This window comes from Bos grunniens, chromosome 1, assembly GCF_055505025.1.
Source record: "Bos grunniens cultivar Pamir isolate PY7600 chromosome 1, Bosgru_T2T1.0, whole genome shotgun sequence".
Taxonomy (NCBI): Eukaryota; Metazoa; Chordata; class Mammalia; order Artiodactyla; family Bovidae; genus Bos; species Bos grunniens.
In genome coordinates this window covers 16,145,457-16,159,656 of record NC_141165.1, presented here as the reverse complement: position 1 = coordinate 16,159,656, position 14,200 = coordinate 16,145,457, and the positions used below count along the sequence as shown (strand labels likewise).

The 14,200-nt window shown below is 46.5% G+C and overlaps 1 protein-coding gene across 2 annotated transcripts in view; it reads left to right on the top strand.

The window, feature by feature from the left end:
- The window catches only part of BACE2 (beta-secretase 2), a 107,701-nt gene that overhangs the window by 34,889 nt on the left and 58,612 nt on the right, over positions 1 to 14,200 (top strand). For both annotated transcript variants that reach the window (XM_086341423.1, XM_086341323.1), the window contains exon 2: positions 9,842 to 9,930. In XM_086341423.1, the coding sequence (XP_086197549.1) occupies positions 9,842 to 9,930 (89 nt within the window). The remainder of the gene's footprint in view (positions 1 to 9,841; positions 9,931 to 14,200) is intronic.

Genomic DNA, 14,200 nt, shown 5'->3' with positions numbered 1-14,200 from the left:
GGTCTTCTCTCCTTTCTCAAATGTGCCTTACTGCTGCCACTACACCACTGTTAAAATTTGCCCTTGGAGCCTGGGAGATGGTGTGACTGGGAGATCCAGAACTCACTAAAACCCCTTGAGGGGGACTTGGACCTCAAGACAACCCAGATCAGAAGGCAGAAGCTAACTCCACTTAAGTCTTTGGGGACAGGATGGCCTCAGTGATGCTTGGGCATCATTCATGCCTTCAGCACCCTCTGTTGAGCACTTACTGTGTGCCAGGTCTCAGAACTAGGGACATAAAGCTAGGAGTGAGCTGGGCAGGAGGAAGGGGAGAGAGAAACATGATCAGTTTTAGGAACATTCTGGAAGTAGAATAGAGAGGACACACAGGCTCCTGGAAGTGGAGGCAGGAGGGAAAGGCGGAGCCTGTGCACTCAGGTGATGGAGTGGCCGCTTGAAGAAAAGGCGGGGTGAGAGAAAACCACACTCCTGGCCCTGGGATTAGAGCGTTCCTGGGTGTATCTCTGCCTTGTTCCAGCTGAAGGCAGGTGCTACACACGCCAAGCACCCCCAGGTGTTTTGGGTCATGTCCGTGTCAGCATCACCTGCTGTGGGACCAGCGCTGTGTGTGGGGGTCTGCTAAACACATGGCACGGGTTCTGCAGCTCCTGCTTATCGCTTCTGGGCCACATCCAGACTCACTGCAGTGTGGAGATGTGGAAAGAAAGCCTGCTGGGGAACTGGATGCCTGTCATGTTTGGCACAGTGGTGTATTTGAGAAGTCAGCCCTGTAGCAAGAGAAAAACAACGTCAGGCCACTCCTCTTTGAGAAACTGAAACACCCCTATGTGTGAGGCACTATTTTAGATGCATCGCATATGTATGAGGGGCATCTCGTGTGCTCATAGCAACACCTTTTCATCTTACCTTGGATATCATCTGTCCTTGGATGAGGACACCAAGGGTCAGAGGTTAGGTGGTTTACTTAGGGTTATGCAGCCAACAGGTGTGTGAGCTGAAAAAGAGCACAATGTATACATTAAGAGTTATGTTTTATTCAGCAGACAAAACTGAGGACTTAAGTGCTGGAGAAGACTCTTGAAAGTCCCTTGGACAGCAAGGAGATTAAACCAGTCATTCCTAAAGGAAATCAACCCTGAATATTCATTGGAAGGACTGATGCTGAAGCTAAAGCTCCAATACTTTGGACACCTGATACAAAGAGCTGACTCATTGGTAAAGACCCTGATGTTGGGAAAGACTGAGGGCAGGAAGAGAAGGGGACAACAGAGGATGAGGTGGTTGGATGGCATCACCGACTCAATGGACATGAATTTGAGCAAGCCCTGTGAGATGGTGAAGGACAGGGAAGCCTGGCATGCTTCAGTCCATGGGGTCACAAAGAGTCAGACATGACTTAGCGACTGAACAACAACAAAGCCTGGGACAGAGCATCTGATGTCACTCTGAGGGACTGCTCCGAAGCAGCAAGGGTGTGGGGGAGTCAGGATAAACAGGAGCATTTACAACAAAGACCAGATGGTCAGGACATGAAAAGATTATTGTTAATTAAAGAAAACCAGGTATCTCAAGTTAAAGAATTGAGCACTTTTCTATATATGGGAAGATGTAAGAGTCCGGGCTCATGGAAATCATTGCTTTGATATGCACCTCAGCTATCTGGGCTTCCTTCATAACTCAATCAGTAAAGAATCTGCCTGCAATGCAGGAGACCCGGATTTTAATCCTGGATTGGGAAGATCCCCTGGAGAAGGAAATGGCATCCCTGGAGAATCCAGTGGACAGAGGAGCCTGGCGGGATACAGTCCATGGGGTTGCAAGAGTCGGACATGACTTAGCGACTAAACCACCGGCTCCCTGGAGTCAGGATCCGGTCTTCTCTCATCCTGAGTCACCTCGGGGAGCACTTCGGGGTCAGCTGCAGCAGTTGTTGGCTTGATCACGGGCACCATCTTCCATCATGAGTTCCCTCAGGGCTCACTGGTGGGGTGGCTACAACATGATGATCTGATGGTCACAGCATCATTTGTTTACTGATACAGTATGCATGCGTGATAAATCATTTCAATTGTGTCCTACTGTTTGTGACCCCATAGCTCCTCTGTCCATGGGGTTTCCCAGGCAAGAAAACTGGAGTGAGTTGCCATTTCCTTCTCCAGGGGATCTTCCTGGCCCAGGGATGGAACTCGAGTCTCATGTCTCCTGCCCTGGCAGGTGGGGTCTTTACCACCAGCACCACGTGGAAAGCCCTCCTGATGTGACAGGCAATAGTTTTCACTCATAGGGAGGCTAATCTAGGGTTCAGATGCAGGTCTACCAGAAGCTAAAGCTGATATTTTTCATGTTATTCTCCTTTAGAGAACATGCAGGGTGTATCCTGGGACCACAGGTCAGAAGTGAACTGGAAGCCCTCATCCTGTGAGTGGGCATAATTGCAGCATATTTAAGGGCATCTGCTATGGGTGTGTGATGAAATCTCCCCCAACCTGAGAAATCCAGCCTTTCCACTCATCCTAACAGGGATGGGTTGTTCAAAAAGTTAAAAAATTCAATCACAAAGGAGGCCCTCCCTCTAGGAACTGCCACATTTCCTCAGCGACAGATTTCAGCTGCAGAGGTAGTAGCAGCTCCCGCATCCAGGAGGATTCTGATCTGGGGGTGACTTTTCGTTTCCTAAAACAGAGACCCTCACACCAAGCTCCCTTCATCCTACCACTTCCTCTGCCAGTCTTAGCCTGCCAAGCCCGACGCAGTCAGTGAAAAACTGCTGCTATATTCAAATCAGTGCAGGTGATGCCCTCTCCCTCCCCCAGCATTCCCTTGGAAGTTAAGAGTTTCCCAAAAGGAGTCAGGGAATCCATCCACAAGACTCTGGACTGTGTTTTTCTAGGAAGAGCCCCGTCTGCAGGAGGGAAGCAAACACACATACACGTGCATGCGTGTGCACTCACACACAGAGCCTGAATAGGTTGATAATCAAGTCCCTCGTAGCTTCTATAACATCTGTTTGTGTTAAGTGGAGCCCTTTGAAAATGATTTTTTTCCCCTTCTCTATAAAGGCAACCTTAATTTTAGAACGTGGAGAAATGGTGAGTGGCAATTATTTTTGCTTCCTTCAACAAGACGTGTTTCAGTAAATGAGCTTCATTTCCAGAATTGAAGCCCTGAAAGAACCTGATTAGCAAGATCGGCGCCCACAATCACGTGTAATAACTGTGGGCAAACAGCCCTGTGGAGCCGGGCTGGGAGGACCCCGCTGCTGTGGGTTCTGCTTGCCGGCAGACTTCAGCAGATGGGCTGCTAATGTAATTAGGAATCGTTGTGTGAAATGAGCCATTATTTAAATTATCTGCTAATTTTCCTATCTATTAACCTGCTGAAAAAGAGGCAGTGGTATCTGAGGAATCTCAGGCTGCTAATCACTAACTAGATGAAGAGCCCATTCTTCACTTTAATGCAACCTTTCACCTTATTACAGCAATTAGCAGATGGCTTTCTGGGGGGTTATTGCCCAATGCATCAGCTGAAGATTGAGAAGGGACATTGGGAAGACACTCACAGTCTACAGGTTTTCACAAGTGGAGATATTTGGTCTCTGGGGCATGTGAAGCAATGTTTGTGTGAGCCAGCCTTCCCTGTGTCTCTCTACCCCAGACATTGGTGGGAGCAGAGCATTGAGGCAGGAAGGAGGAGAAGGCTAATAATACAGAGCAGACCCCCAGGGACTCCCCGAGGCACAGGGCACACTCAGAGCCATCCACCTGGGGAGCAAGGAAGTGGAAACTTCATCAGCTGTTGTGTATTTGGGTTCAGGGCTGCTCCCAGGAGTGAACACTCATTCTTGTATTTCAGATCTCCCCTGGAAGCTGGAGAGCTTTTGAGGGGAGGGTGGGTACAACTAAGGTTTTCCTGGGTTCTTCCCAGTAAAGGAGAAGAACCCACACTGTACCCTGGATGTTGGAGGAGCCCCAGCAGCTGGAGTGAGTGTTGGGGCACCCAGAGAGTGCCAACACCACCACCACCCCCACCACCCCCTGCCCTTGGCTACCATCTCATTCCTAACTCTGGTTAGCCTTGGGTATTTAAAAGGAAACGTGTGATTATTTTATATTGTTGTTGATCAGTTGCTCACTCTTGTCTGACTCTCTGTGACCCCATGGACTGCAGCATGCCAGGCTTCCCTGTCCTTCACTATCTCCTGCAGTTTACTCAAACTCATGGCCATTGAGTCGATGATGCCATCCAAACGTCTCATCCTGTGTCTTCCCCATCTCCTCCTGTCCTCAGTCTTTCCCAACATCAGGGTCTTTTCCAATGAATCAGTTCTTTGCATCAGGTGGCCAAAGTGTTGGAGCTTCAGCTTCAGCATCAGTTCTTCCAATGAATATTCAGGACTGATTTCCCTTCGGATTGACTGGTTTGATCTTGCAGTCCAAGAGACTCTCAAGAGTCTTCTCCTGCACCAGAGTTCAAAAGCATCAATTCTTTGGTGCTCACCCTTCTTTATAGTCCAACTCTCATATCCATACATGACTACTGGAAAACCCATACCCTTGACTAGATGGACCTTTGTCCTCAAAGTGATATTTCTGCTTTTTAATAGGCTGTCTAGGTTTGTCACAGCTTTCCTACCAAAGAGCAAGCGTATTTTAAGTTCGTGGCTGCAGTCTCCATCCCCAGTGATTTTGGAGCCCAAGAAAATAAAAGTTTGTAACTGTTTCCATTTTTGCCCCACCTATTTTCCATGAAGTGATGGGACTGGATGTCATGATCTTAGTTTCTTGAATGTTGAGTTTTAAGCCAGCTTTTTTGCTCTCCTCTTTCACCTTCATCAGAGGTTCTTTAGTTCCTCTTCACTTTCTGCCATAAGGGTGGTGTCATCTGCATTTCTGAGTTTATTGATATTTCTTTCAGTGATCTTGATTTCAGCTTGTGATTCATCATATATCAACTGGGAAGTCAAGTTAGCCACCTCTGCCAGTTCTAGGAAAAGCTCAGTGAAGTCTGTGCACAGACGTATCAGGAGTTTGGCCTGGCAAACTCTCGCCAGCTCCTTGGCAGTTTCCCCTTCTTCATCAGCTTTCCACTCCTAGGTGGAGCTCATGTGAGTCCCCTCCCCATCCTATGGAAAAGGTGATTAGCAAATTCCTGCTTGGGAGATGACTCCAGAGACTAAGGAAAAGGGTTCTGCCCTCAAGCAACTGACAAGCTCCCTGAGAGAAAAGATGTGTGCCTGGGAGAAATGAGAGGCCAGTAAAAGGCATGAGACAAGTGAGTGGCCAAAACTTAGGGCCCAGTGGTCAGTGGGGAGAGGGACAGACCAGGGCTGGCACTGAAAGGCCTTTCAGAGGATGCAGGACTGCCTGGGTCTCAAAGACAGCCCTGTGTGTGGATTGTGGTTGAATTCTGCCAGCTGGCACAGAGTGTGAGAGGTGGCATATTATTGTGTCAGAACAAAAGGAGGAAAGTAAAATCCCACAAGATATGCCATTTTAAAAACAAGAAAGCATTGTCTAGGCACGACAAGGCATGGGGATAAAGTCCTGACTGTCCCCAAGAACGTCCCTAAAGGAATCTTCCTGGAGAGTCTGTTGGCTTCAAAGTGCTCCAGGACCAGCCCTCAGCCAGCAGTTCCTTGGGATGTCACAGAGTTTGTGTCAGTGGCCACCAGTGACTGACCTGACTCCCCACCTCCTGTTGAAAGTTGTGTGTATGATTACCATGTGTGTTCAGTCATGTCCAACTTTCTGTGACCCCATGGCTGCGGCCTGCCAGGCTCCTCTCTGTTCATGGGATTTTCCAGCCAAGAATACTGGGTTGCCATTTTCTTCTCTGGGGAATCTTCCTGACCCAGTGATTGAACCCTCATCTCCTATACTGTAGGCAGATTCTTTACCATCTGAGCCACCAGGGAAGCCTAAAAACAGGTAGTTTGACTATTTTAGAGTCTTCATGTGAGATCGTGTAAGATTTGTCCTGCGTCTGGCTTATTTTACTCTGCATAATGTTCTCCAGGTTCATCCATTTGGGTACATATGGTAAGATTTCCTTCTTTTTTTAAGGCTCAGAGTAGAATGGTGGTCTCCAGAAGGGTGGAACGAGGCAATATGGGGCTATTCGTCAAAGGTATTGGAGAAGGCGATGGCACCCCACTCCAGTACTCTTGCCTGGAAAATCCCATGGACGGAGGAGCCTGGTGGGCTACAGTCCATGGGGTCGCTAAGAGTCAGACATGACTGAGCGGCTTCACTTTCACTTTTCACTTTCATGCATTGGAGAAGGAAATGGCAACCCACTCCAGTGTTCTTGCCTGGAGAATCCCAGGGACGGCAGAGCCTGGTAGGCTGCCATCTATGGGGTTGCACAGAGTTGAACGCGACTGAAGCAACTTAGCAGCAGTCAAAGGTATGGCTCAGACTAAAAAGAATCTACCTGCAATGCAGGAGACCTGGGTTTGATCCCTGGGTCAGGAAGATCCCCTGGAGGAGGAATAGCAACCTACTCCAATTCTTGCCTGTAAAATTCCATGAACAGAGGAGCCTGGCAGACTACAGTCCATGGGATCACAAAAGAGTCAGACATAACTGGGCACACGGGCACACACACACACATCTGGCAGTGAAAATCTCTCAGTCCCTGACTTTTTCATTCATTCAACAACTGTTCACCGAGCATCTAGGAAACACTGGGCACTGTCCAAGGTGCTGGATGGATGAAGGATGATGAACCACAGGTGGGCCCCTGTGGTTGGCTCACTCTTATGGGGGTGCCCCATGCTTGGATGCTCTCTGGAGAAGATATACTGGAGTGTGTAAAAGATGCACAGTGGGGACCTGCTTCCTCCATGAAAGAGCCCCTGGAACCCCAATGTTGGCAAAGAGATTGGAGCAGTGAAAAGCCAGCGACTGTCAGAATGCTAGACCCTTGCTCTTTGAGAAGGCAGATTTTTGTCCTCGTTGCTATATTCTGGAAGAAGTGGAATGTGGTTCTATAGGAGGCTGCTTGGTATAGGGAAGGAGGTGGGGACTTCCAGCTCTCACAGCATTTCTTCTAAAGCAGGGATGATGGTTCATACATGCTTCTGATTCATTTTCAGTTGTGCTTCGAAAGTGCAGTGCATTTCCCATATTTGTGTGTGTTTTCTGCATCCATTTATGGGGTTGAATAATGTCCTCTGGGGTAAGACTATATTCGCAGTTTGAGTTGAACCCAAGGAGACCGGAGGTGATGCTGGAAATTCCGCAGATAAGGACACAGCAGGGGATGTTGTGTGTGTGAAGTGGGGCAAGGCGTTCAGGAGAATGGTGCACTAAGCCTTTGCCTGTCCATGCTTTCAGGGTGGATCCTATAAAATTTAGAGGACAAGTGACTGTATTTTTTTTTCCTTTGTGATTAAGACTAGGAGTTACAAAGAGAAAGTCATGGTCCTGGTGAGAATTCAACGTGAAAAATGTCTATTTCCAGTTCATCACACAGAAAAAGGTGTTGGTGGCTCAGAAACATTACTTGAAGCCCCACTCAAAGTGTTTACTGCTCCCTAGAAATCCATTCCTTGCCTGACGCTGTGGCTGCCTCGTTTACTCTCCTCAAATCCTGTCTTCTAACAGCAGCCAAAGTGATGACCAACTTGGCTGAGCTGTGACTCCAAACTGAATTTTCTTGAAATCTGGCTTCTGCTGACGCAGCTGGGGAGTATGACTGTGCCCAGCGCCTGGGCAGTTAGAAGTCATCTGTGTAAGATAATGCTGTCTGTGTTTTGCTGTGACTTTCTCTGTTTTGTGTCGCCCGCCTCTGCAAGGGGGGACCATGTGCTGTGAGGCAGAAGTAAGGACGGGGGTGTGTGGAAAGGACATGATTCTAATGTGATGCAGAGGCGGCCGGTGGAATTCCATACCCGGGAAAGCAGAGTGAAATGTCTGTAGAGCACGTCCCTGGTCACTGGGGCCATTATGCCCAGGAGAGTAGTCCTGGGTCTGCTCTGCCTGTGGCTGGTTATGTAGGAGCATTGGATGTGGATGTGGGATGCCAGCCTGGGAACCTGGCCTTCCAGGCAGCTGGTCTTTGCACACACGTCCTGCTGGGCTGTTGGGTGTGTGTTTGCCAGAGAGACCCGGGAAAGACTTGTAAAAATGGCATGCTTTCATGAGTTGTCGTGAGCCTGGAATTCTGGGTTTGCTTTTGTTTTTTTCTTTCTTGTTCATCTCTCTACTAGTTTCACCTAAGCAAATTAAAAGTTCATCCTACCTTAAGGAACCATTTAAATCCAGGATGTGAAATCAGAGCTGAGAACATAGGCCATGTGTGTTACATGTATTATTAGGTCAACTTGGACTGTCTGCTGTCAGGACAATGGACTTCATTCCAATGAAGGGTGAGATTCTGGATCTTGCTGACTGCCCATATGTGATATTATGATTTATGTGAAGAAACACATATTTATACAGAGAAATATGTATTTGGTCTTTGTCTCAGTTCCTGGCACAGGGCACCCTTGGAACTTCCTCAATAATAAGGGTGATAAAGGCACCTTTGTTTTCCATAACAAGTCCCTTCCAACCATACCTGAGGTGTGTCAGTGAGATGGCTTTTGGAAAGTCCCAAAGGATGGGGAGCCAACCCTGAGAGTAGAGAGCTGGAACTTTCAGCCTCATTTCTAGGGAAGGGAGAAGAGTTGAAGGTTGAATCAGTCATCAATGGCTCATGATTTAATCAATCAACCCAACAGATGCGTGTTCAGTTACTTCATGTTCTGTTCATGTGTGTCCAACTCTTTGTAACCCCATGGACTATAGCCCACCAGGCTCATCTGTCCATGGGATTTCCCAGGCAAGAATGTAGGAGTGGGTTGCCATTTCCTTCTCCTATATACTTTTAATTGTGTTCTGTCTGAAATCAATGCAAACACCTATGTAGTGAGACCCTTCAACTTTTATAGTGACTATGTGTTCATAAATGGAATTAAGAGAATTCATTTCCTAAAGTCACAGTGCATAAATGGGTATTTACTGTCTCTCAATTCAGTATGAGAAGCCCAAAAACATGTTGAGGAGAAGAAGCCAGAACCTCCTGCCAAAAATCCCACATGATGCCATTTATATAATGTCCAGGAACCAGTGAAACTCGTCCATGGTAATAGGCGTCAGAGAGTGGTTGCTTCTGAGAAACAACGGGGATTGACTAGAAAGGGGCATAAGAGGGGCCTTTGGGGAATAACAGGAATTTCTGTATCTTGTTTGGGAGAACACCATGTCAGAACTCTCCAGTGGAAAATCCAAGATCTTTCATTTTTATTGTATGTAAATGATAATTCATTAAAACTTAAAAAAAAAAAAATAGCGATGCCTCTGACAGTTGTTTCCAGGTCCTGTGCAGCAGAGATGAGGGAATACCCACTGCCAGAAGGTGTCTGGGGAGGTGTGCTGGGTGTGTGGGGTGGAGGTGGAGGTAAATGAGGATTTTCAGGTGAGATTGGAAAGGCAGGAGGAGGGCTGCCCAGCCAAGTGACAAACCAGCCGACAGTCCAGGGTGAGAAAGGGCTCTGCCTGGTTACCAAGTACTGCTGGCTGGAAAATGAAACCCCACTTATTCCACTGAATTTATCTTCTTTTAAGGTTTGGTGTGTATCTGAAGCTAAACTGATCTCTGCCCTTGCAAGCTTCACAATGGACTGTGTTTGGAATTCAATTTTTCTAGCAGCTTTTTAAAAATATTTCTAATCCATATGATTTCTCCAAGTAACAAATTGTTCTCAGCACTTAAGGTTTAAGAGAAGTATTCAAGAGTGTTGCCCTAAGCAAGTAACCTAATGGTTTCTCTGTTTTTCCCTTAAAAATAAAAGCTGCAGATACTCGTTGACACCGGAAGCAGCAACTTTGCCGTGGCTGGGGCCCCACATCCCTATATCGACTCTTACTTTGACGCGGAGAGGTGAGTGATGGGTCTGTGCCTCGGGGTGGGGACCGGGCTTGGGGGCACCAGATTAATGCTTCAAAATACACTGGGAGATGCAGCCGAAAGCTGTTTCATTTTAGGGAGGACATGTTCATGTATATGTCTGTGTAAGTATCTGTGTGTATATGCATATAGTGGTGTGCATATATTTGTGTATGTATGTATGCATAAGTGTATGTGTAGGTATCCATGTGTACATGCATATGGTGGTGTGTATATTTGTGTATATTTGTGTGTGTGTATTTGTGTATATGTAGATATCTGTGAGTACGAGCACATTTGTTGTTGTTCAGTTGTTGTCATGTCCGACTCTCCGACCTCAGGTACTGCAGCACAGCACCAGTTTCCTCTGTCATTCACTGTCTCCCAGATGTTGTTCAAATTCATGTGCATTGGGTCACTGATGCTATCTAACCATCTCATCCTCTGCCACCCTCTTCTCCTATTGCTTTCAATCTTTCCCAACATCAGGGTCTTTTCCAATGAATCAGTTCTTTGCATCAGGTGGCCAAAGTATTGGAGTTTCAGCTTCAACATCAGTCCTTCCAATGAATATTCAGGACTGATTTCCTTTAGGACAGACTTGTTGGAGCTTCTTGCTGTCCAAGAGACACTTAAGAGTCTTCTCCAACACCACAGTTCAAAAGCATCAATTCTTCAGCGCTCAGCTTTCTTTATAGTCCAACTCTCACATCCATACATGACCACTGGAAAAACCATAGCCTTGACTAGATGGACCTTTGTTGGCAAAGTAATGTCTCTGCTTTTTAATATGCTTTTTAATAGGTTGGTCATAGCTTTTCTTCCAAGGAGCAAGTGTCTTTTAATTTCATGTCTTCAGTCACCATCTGCAGTGATTTTGGAGCCCAGAAAAATAGTCTTTCACTGTTTCCATTGTTTCCCCTTCTATTTGCGATGAAGTGATAGGACCGGATGCCATGATCTTAGTTTTTTGAATGTTGACTTTTAAGCCAGGTTTTTCACTCTTGTCTTTCACTTTCATCAAGAGGCTCTTTAGTTCTTCTTCACTTTCTGCCATAAGGGTGGTGTCATCTGCATATCTGAAGTTATTGATATTTCTCCTGGCAATCTTGATTCCAGCTTGTGCTTCATCCAGCCTGGCATTTCGCATTATGTACTCTGCATAGAAGTTAAATAAGCAGGGTGACAATATACAGCCTTGATGTACTCCTTTCCTGATTTGGAACCAGTCTGTTGTCCCATGTCCAGTTCTAACTGTTGCTTCTTAACCTGCATACAGATTTCTCAAGAGGCAGGTCAGGTGATCTGCTACTTCCATCTCTTTAAGAATTCCCCACAGTTTGCTGTGATCCACACAGTCAAAGGCATCAGCATAGTCAATGAAGCAGATGTTTTCCTGGAACTCCCTTGCTTTCTCCATGAGCCAATGAATGTTGACAATTTGATCTCTGGCCCCTGCCTCTTCTAAACCCTGCTTGTACATCTGGAAGTTCTTGGTTCGTGTACTGCTGAAGTCTAGCTTGAAGGATTTTGAGCATAACCTTGCTAGAATGTGAAATAAGCACAATTATACAGTAGTTTGAACATTCTTTGGCATTTTTTTTCTTTCGGATTGGAATTAAAATGGACTTTTCTAGTACTGTGGCCACTGTTGAATTTTCCAAATTTGTTGACATATTGAATGCAGCGCGTTAGCAGCAACATCTTTTAGGACTTGAAATAGTTCAACTGGAATTCCATCACCTCCACTAGCTTTTTTCCTAGTAATGCTTCCTAAGGCCCACTTGCCTTCACATTCCAGGATGTCTGGCCACACCATCATGATGCACTGAGTGGTGTGTATATTTATGAATATATGTATATGTTTGTGTATGTGTAAGCATCTGTGTGTACATGCACATGAGGGTGTGTATATTTGTGTATAGATGCATATATCTGTGTAAGTGTAGGTATCTGTGTATATGCATATGACTTCACAGTTAGTATGCATATGATACACACTTAGTGGTGTGTATATTTGTGTATAGATGCATATATCTGTGTAAGTGTAGGTATCTGGGTACATGCATATGACTTCACAGTTAGTATGCATATGATACACACTTAGTGGTGTGTATATTTGTGTATAGATGCATATATCTGTGTAAGTGCAGGTGTCTGTGTACATGCACATGTGGTGTGTATATTTGTGTATACAGGTACACATCTGTGTAGGTGTGGGTATCTGTATGTTCATGCACATTGTGGTATTTACATTTGTGTGTGGTGTGCATGTGTGGCCTGATGTGCTGAGTGTACATCCACTCCAAATGAATCCATTGCAGGATTCTCCTAACAGCCTTGGTGTGTTCTCAGGAGCTCTGCTTTATAGACATTCAAGTCAAACTTGAATGTTTTGTGGTCAGACCTGAATTGCAGGAAGCTCATGACCCTTAGACATTTGTTGAGCCCCCCTAATCCTCACGAGGAGGTGGCCTGAGCAGGGCAGGGCTCATTGGATCTGAGTGTGAGACTGTTCTGGGCAGTAGCCTGGCATTGCTTGGAAAGCCACCTTTGTGTCACCTGAAGTTTGGTGGCGTCAGTCAAGGTGTGGTTCGCTAAAACCATGTCTGTGCTGGGAGGTCTCTGTGGTGAGAGAAACCCATGAATCACTTGGAAAGAACACACTGTGAGCTCAGAGCACTCAGGCCCGAGACGGGGCTCTGAGCTGGCAGCTGTGGGCGGGGCTGTGAGAAAGGGCGGAGCCTGGACGGAAGTCTGGATCCAGGCCAGCTCTGTGTCCAGGTCCCTAGACTCAGCCCTAGGAAGCTTCGGGCGGTCCTGGTGTGTGTCACTGTTCATCTCTGGAGGAGCCCTTGGGGTCAGAGTTACTCTGCCCCAGATACTTGTTGCTGCCCTAAATGTATGCATGTTTTAATTTCATATCCATTTTTTATGACCCTAAAATTTAGACCCAACAGATAAAACCAGTAAGCTGCCACGTGGTTTACTGTTTAGGCTCGTGAACAAGCATGTCACATTTCCCTGCTACCAGTGCTCTCTGTGTCTTTCCTTTCCCACTTTCTTTTCCCATAGTCTTTTGTTTCAGGGAATAAACCCCATCTTTTTTGAGGGGGAAAAAAAAGAAAGGAAACACAGGACAGAAAGTAACAACTGGGGAGGTTCAACAAATCCCCAGCAGCATTAATAAGGCAGGAGTGCCCATCTCTTCCCCCATGCATCTTGGTCTTTGTTTTGGTGGCACAAGGAGGCCACCTGTGTGTCCAGCTGGAGGGAGGGATGGCTGGTGCTTCATGGACCCCTCCTTCAAGGAACTTGGAGCTTAGGTTATGACTCAGTGTGTTGATAACCTTTGATCACCGAAATTCCAGGTGCGCCTCCAGGCTCATGATGCTTTGTGAAGACAGATGTAAGCCCTGGAGCTGTTCTTGGGACTTCAGATGCTTGTGAAGTGGGGCATGGGCTGTGCAGCCAGGGAACAGAGGCTGGCTGATGAGCCCCCAGCTACCCTTTGCCCTTTCCCCACTCAAACTGTGATTCATCCAAGTCCTCTGCCCCAAACAGCCCCCTCCCCTCAACTACTCCATCATGTGACAGATTTTGGAGTCAGTCCAAACCTCTCATTTTTATTCATGTAGCATAGGAGGTCTGGGAACCAAGAAAGTGAACCAGGTTCAGGCTTCTAGGACAAAAGGTCTGCAAACTTCAGCCCTGGGAGCTCCTCCTTATAGTAAGTGCTGTGTTCGCTCTGAACCAAAATGCAAATGTAATAAAACTTATCTTCACGTGTAATTCTAAATGCCCTGACACAATCTGCAGGGATTGGGGGTGAGTAAAAGGAATTAATTTATTGCGGTGATCAGCACCACAATATGTAAACATGCTGGGTAGGAGTCACGTGAAGCTGGGTGATGCAGGAGGCTGTGAGCGTCCCTCTGGCCATGCAGTGCCCAGTGCAGACTGACAAACTGAATTAAAAGAGAATCAGACACCCAGAACAGCTTGGTTTAGTGATGTCAGTGTTCCAGATCAGTGAAGAATCTTGGTATAGTTTCCCCACAGGATTACCTTCTTCAATCTACACAGTAGCTGCATACCTAGAAAATGCAAATTATATTAAACTGTGTAGAAGATGTTGATCTTGGTCGTGAGGCAATCTTGGCCCCATTTTTTCCACTACAAGATTCTTCCTGGTCCATACATTCTCCCAGTTTCTCCATGCCTACTGGGGTTCTGCCTGCCATAAGACAGAGCAGACATCCTT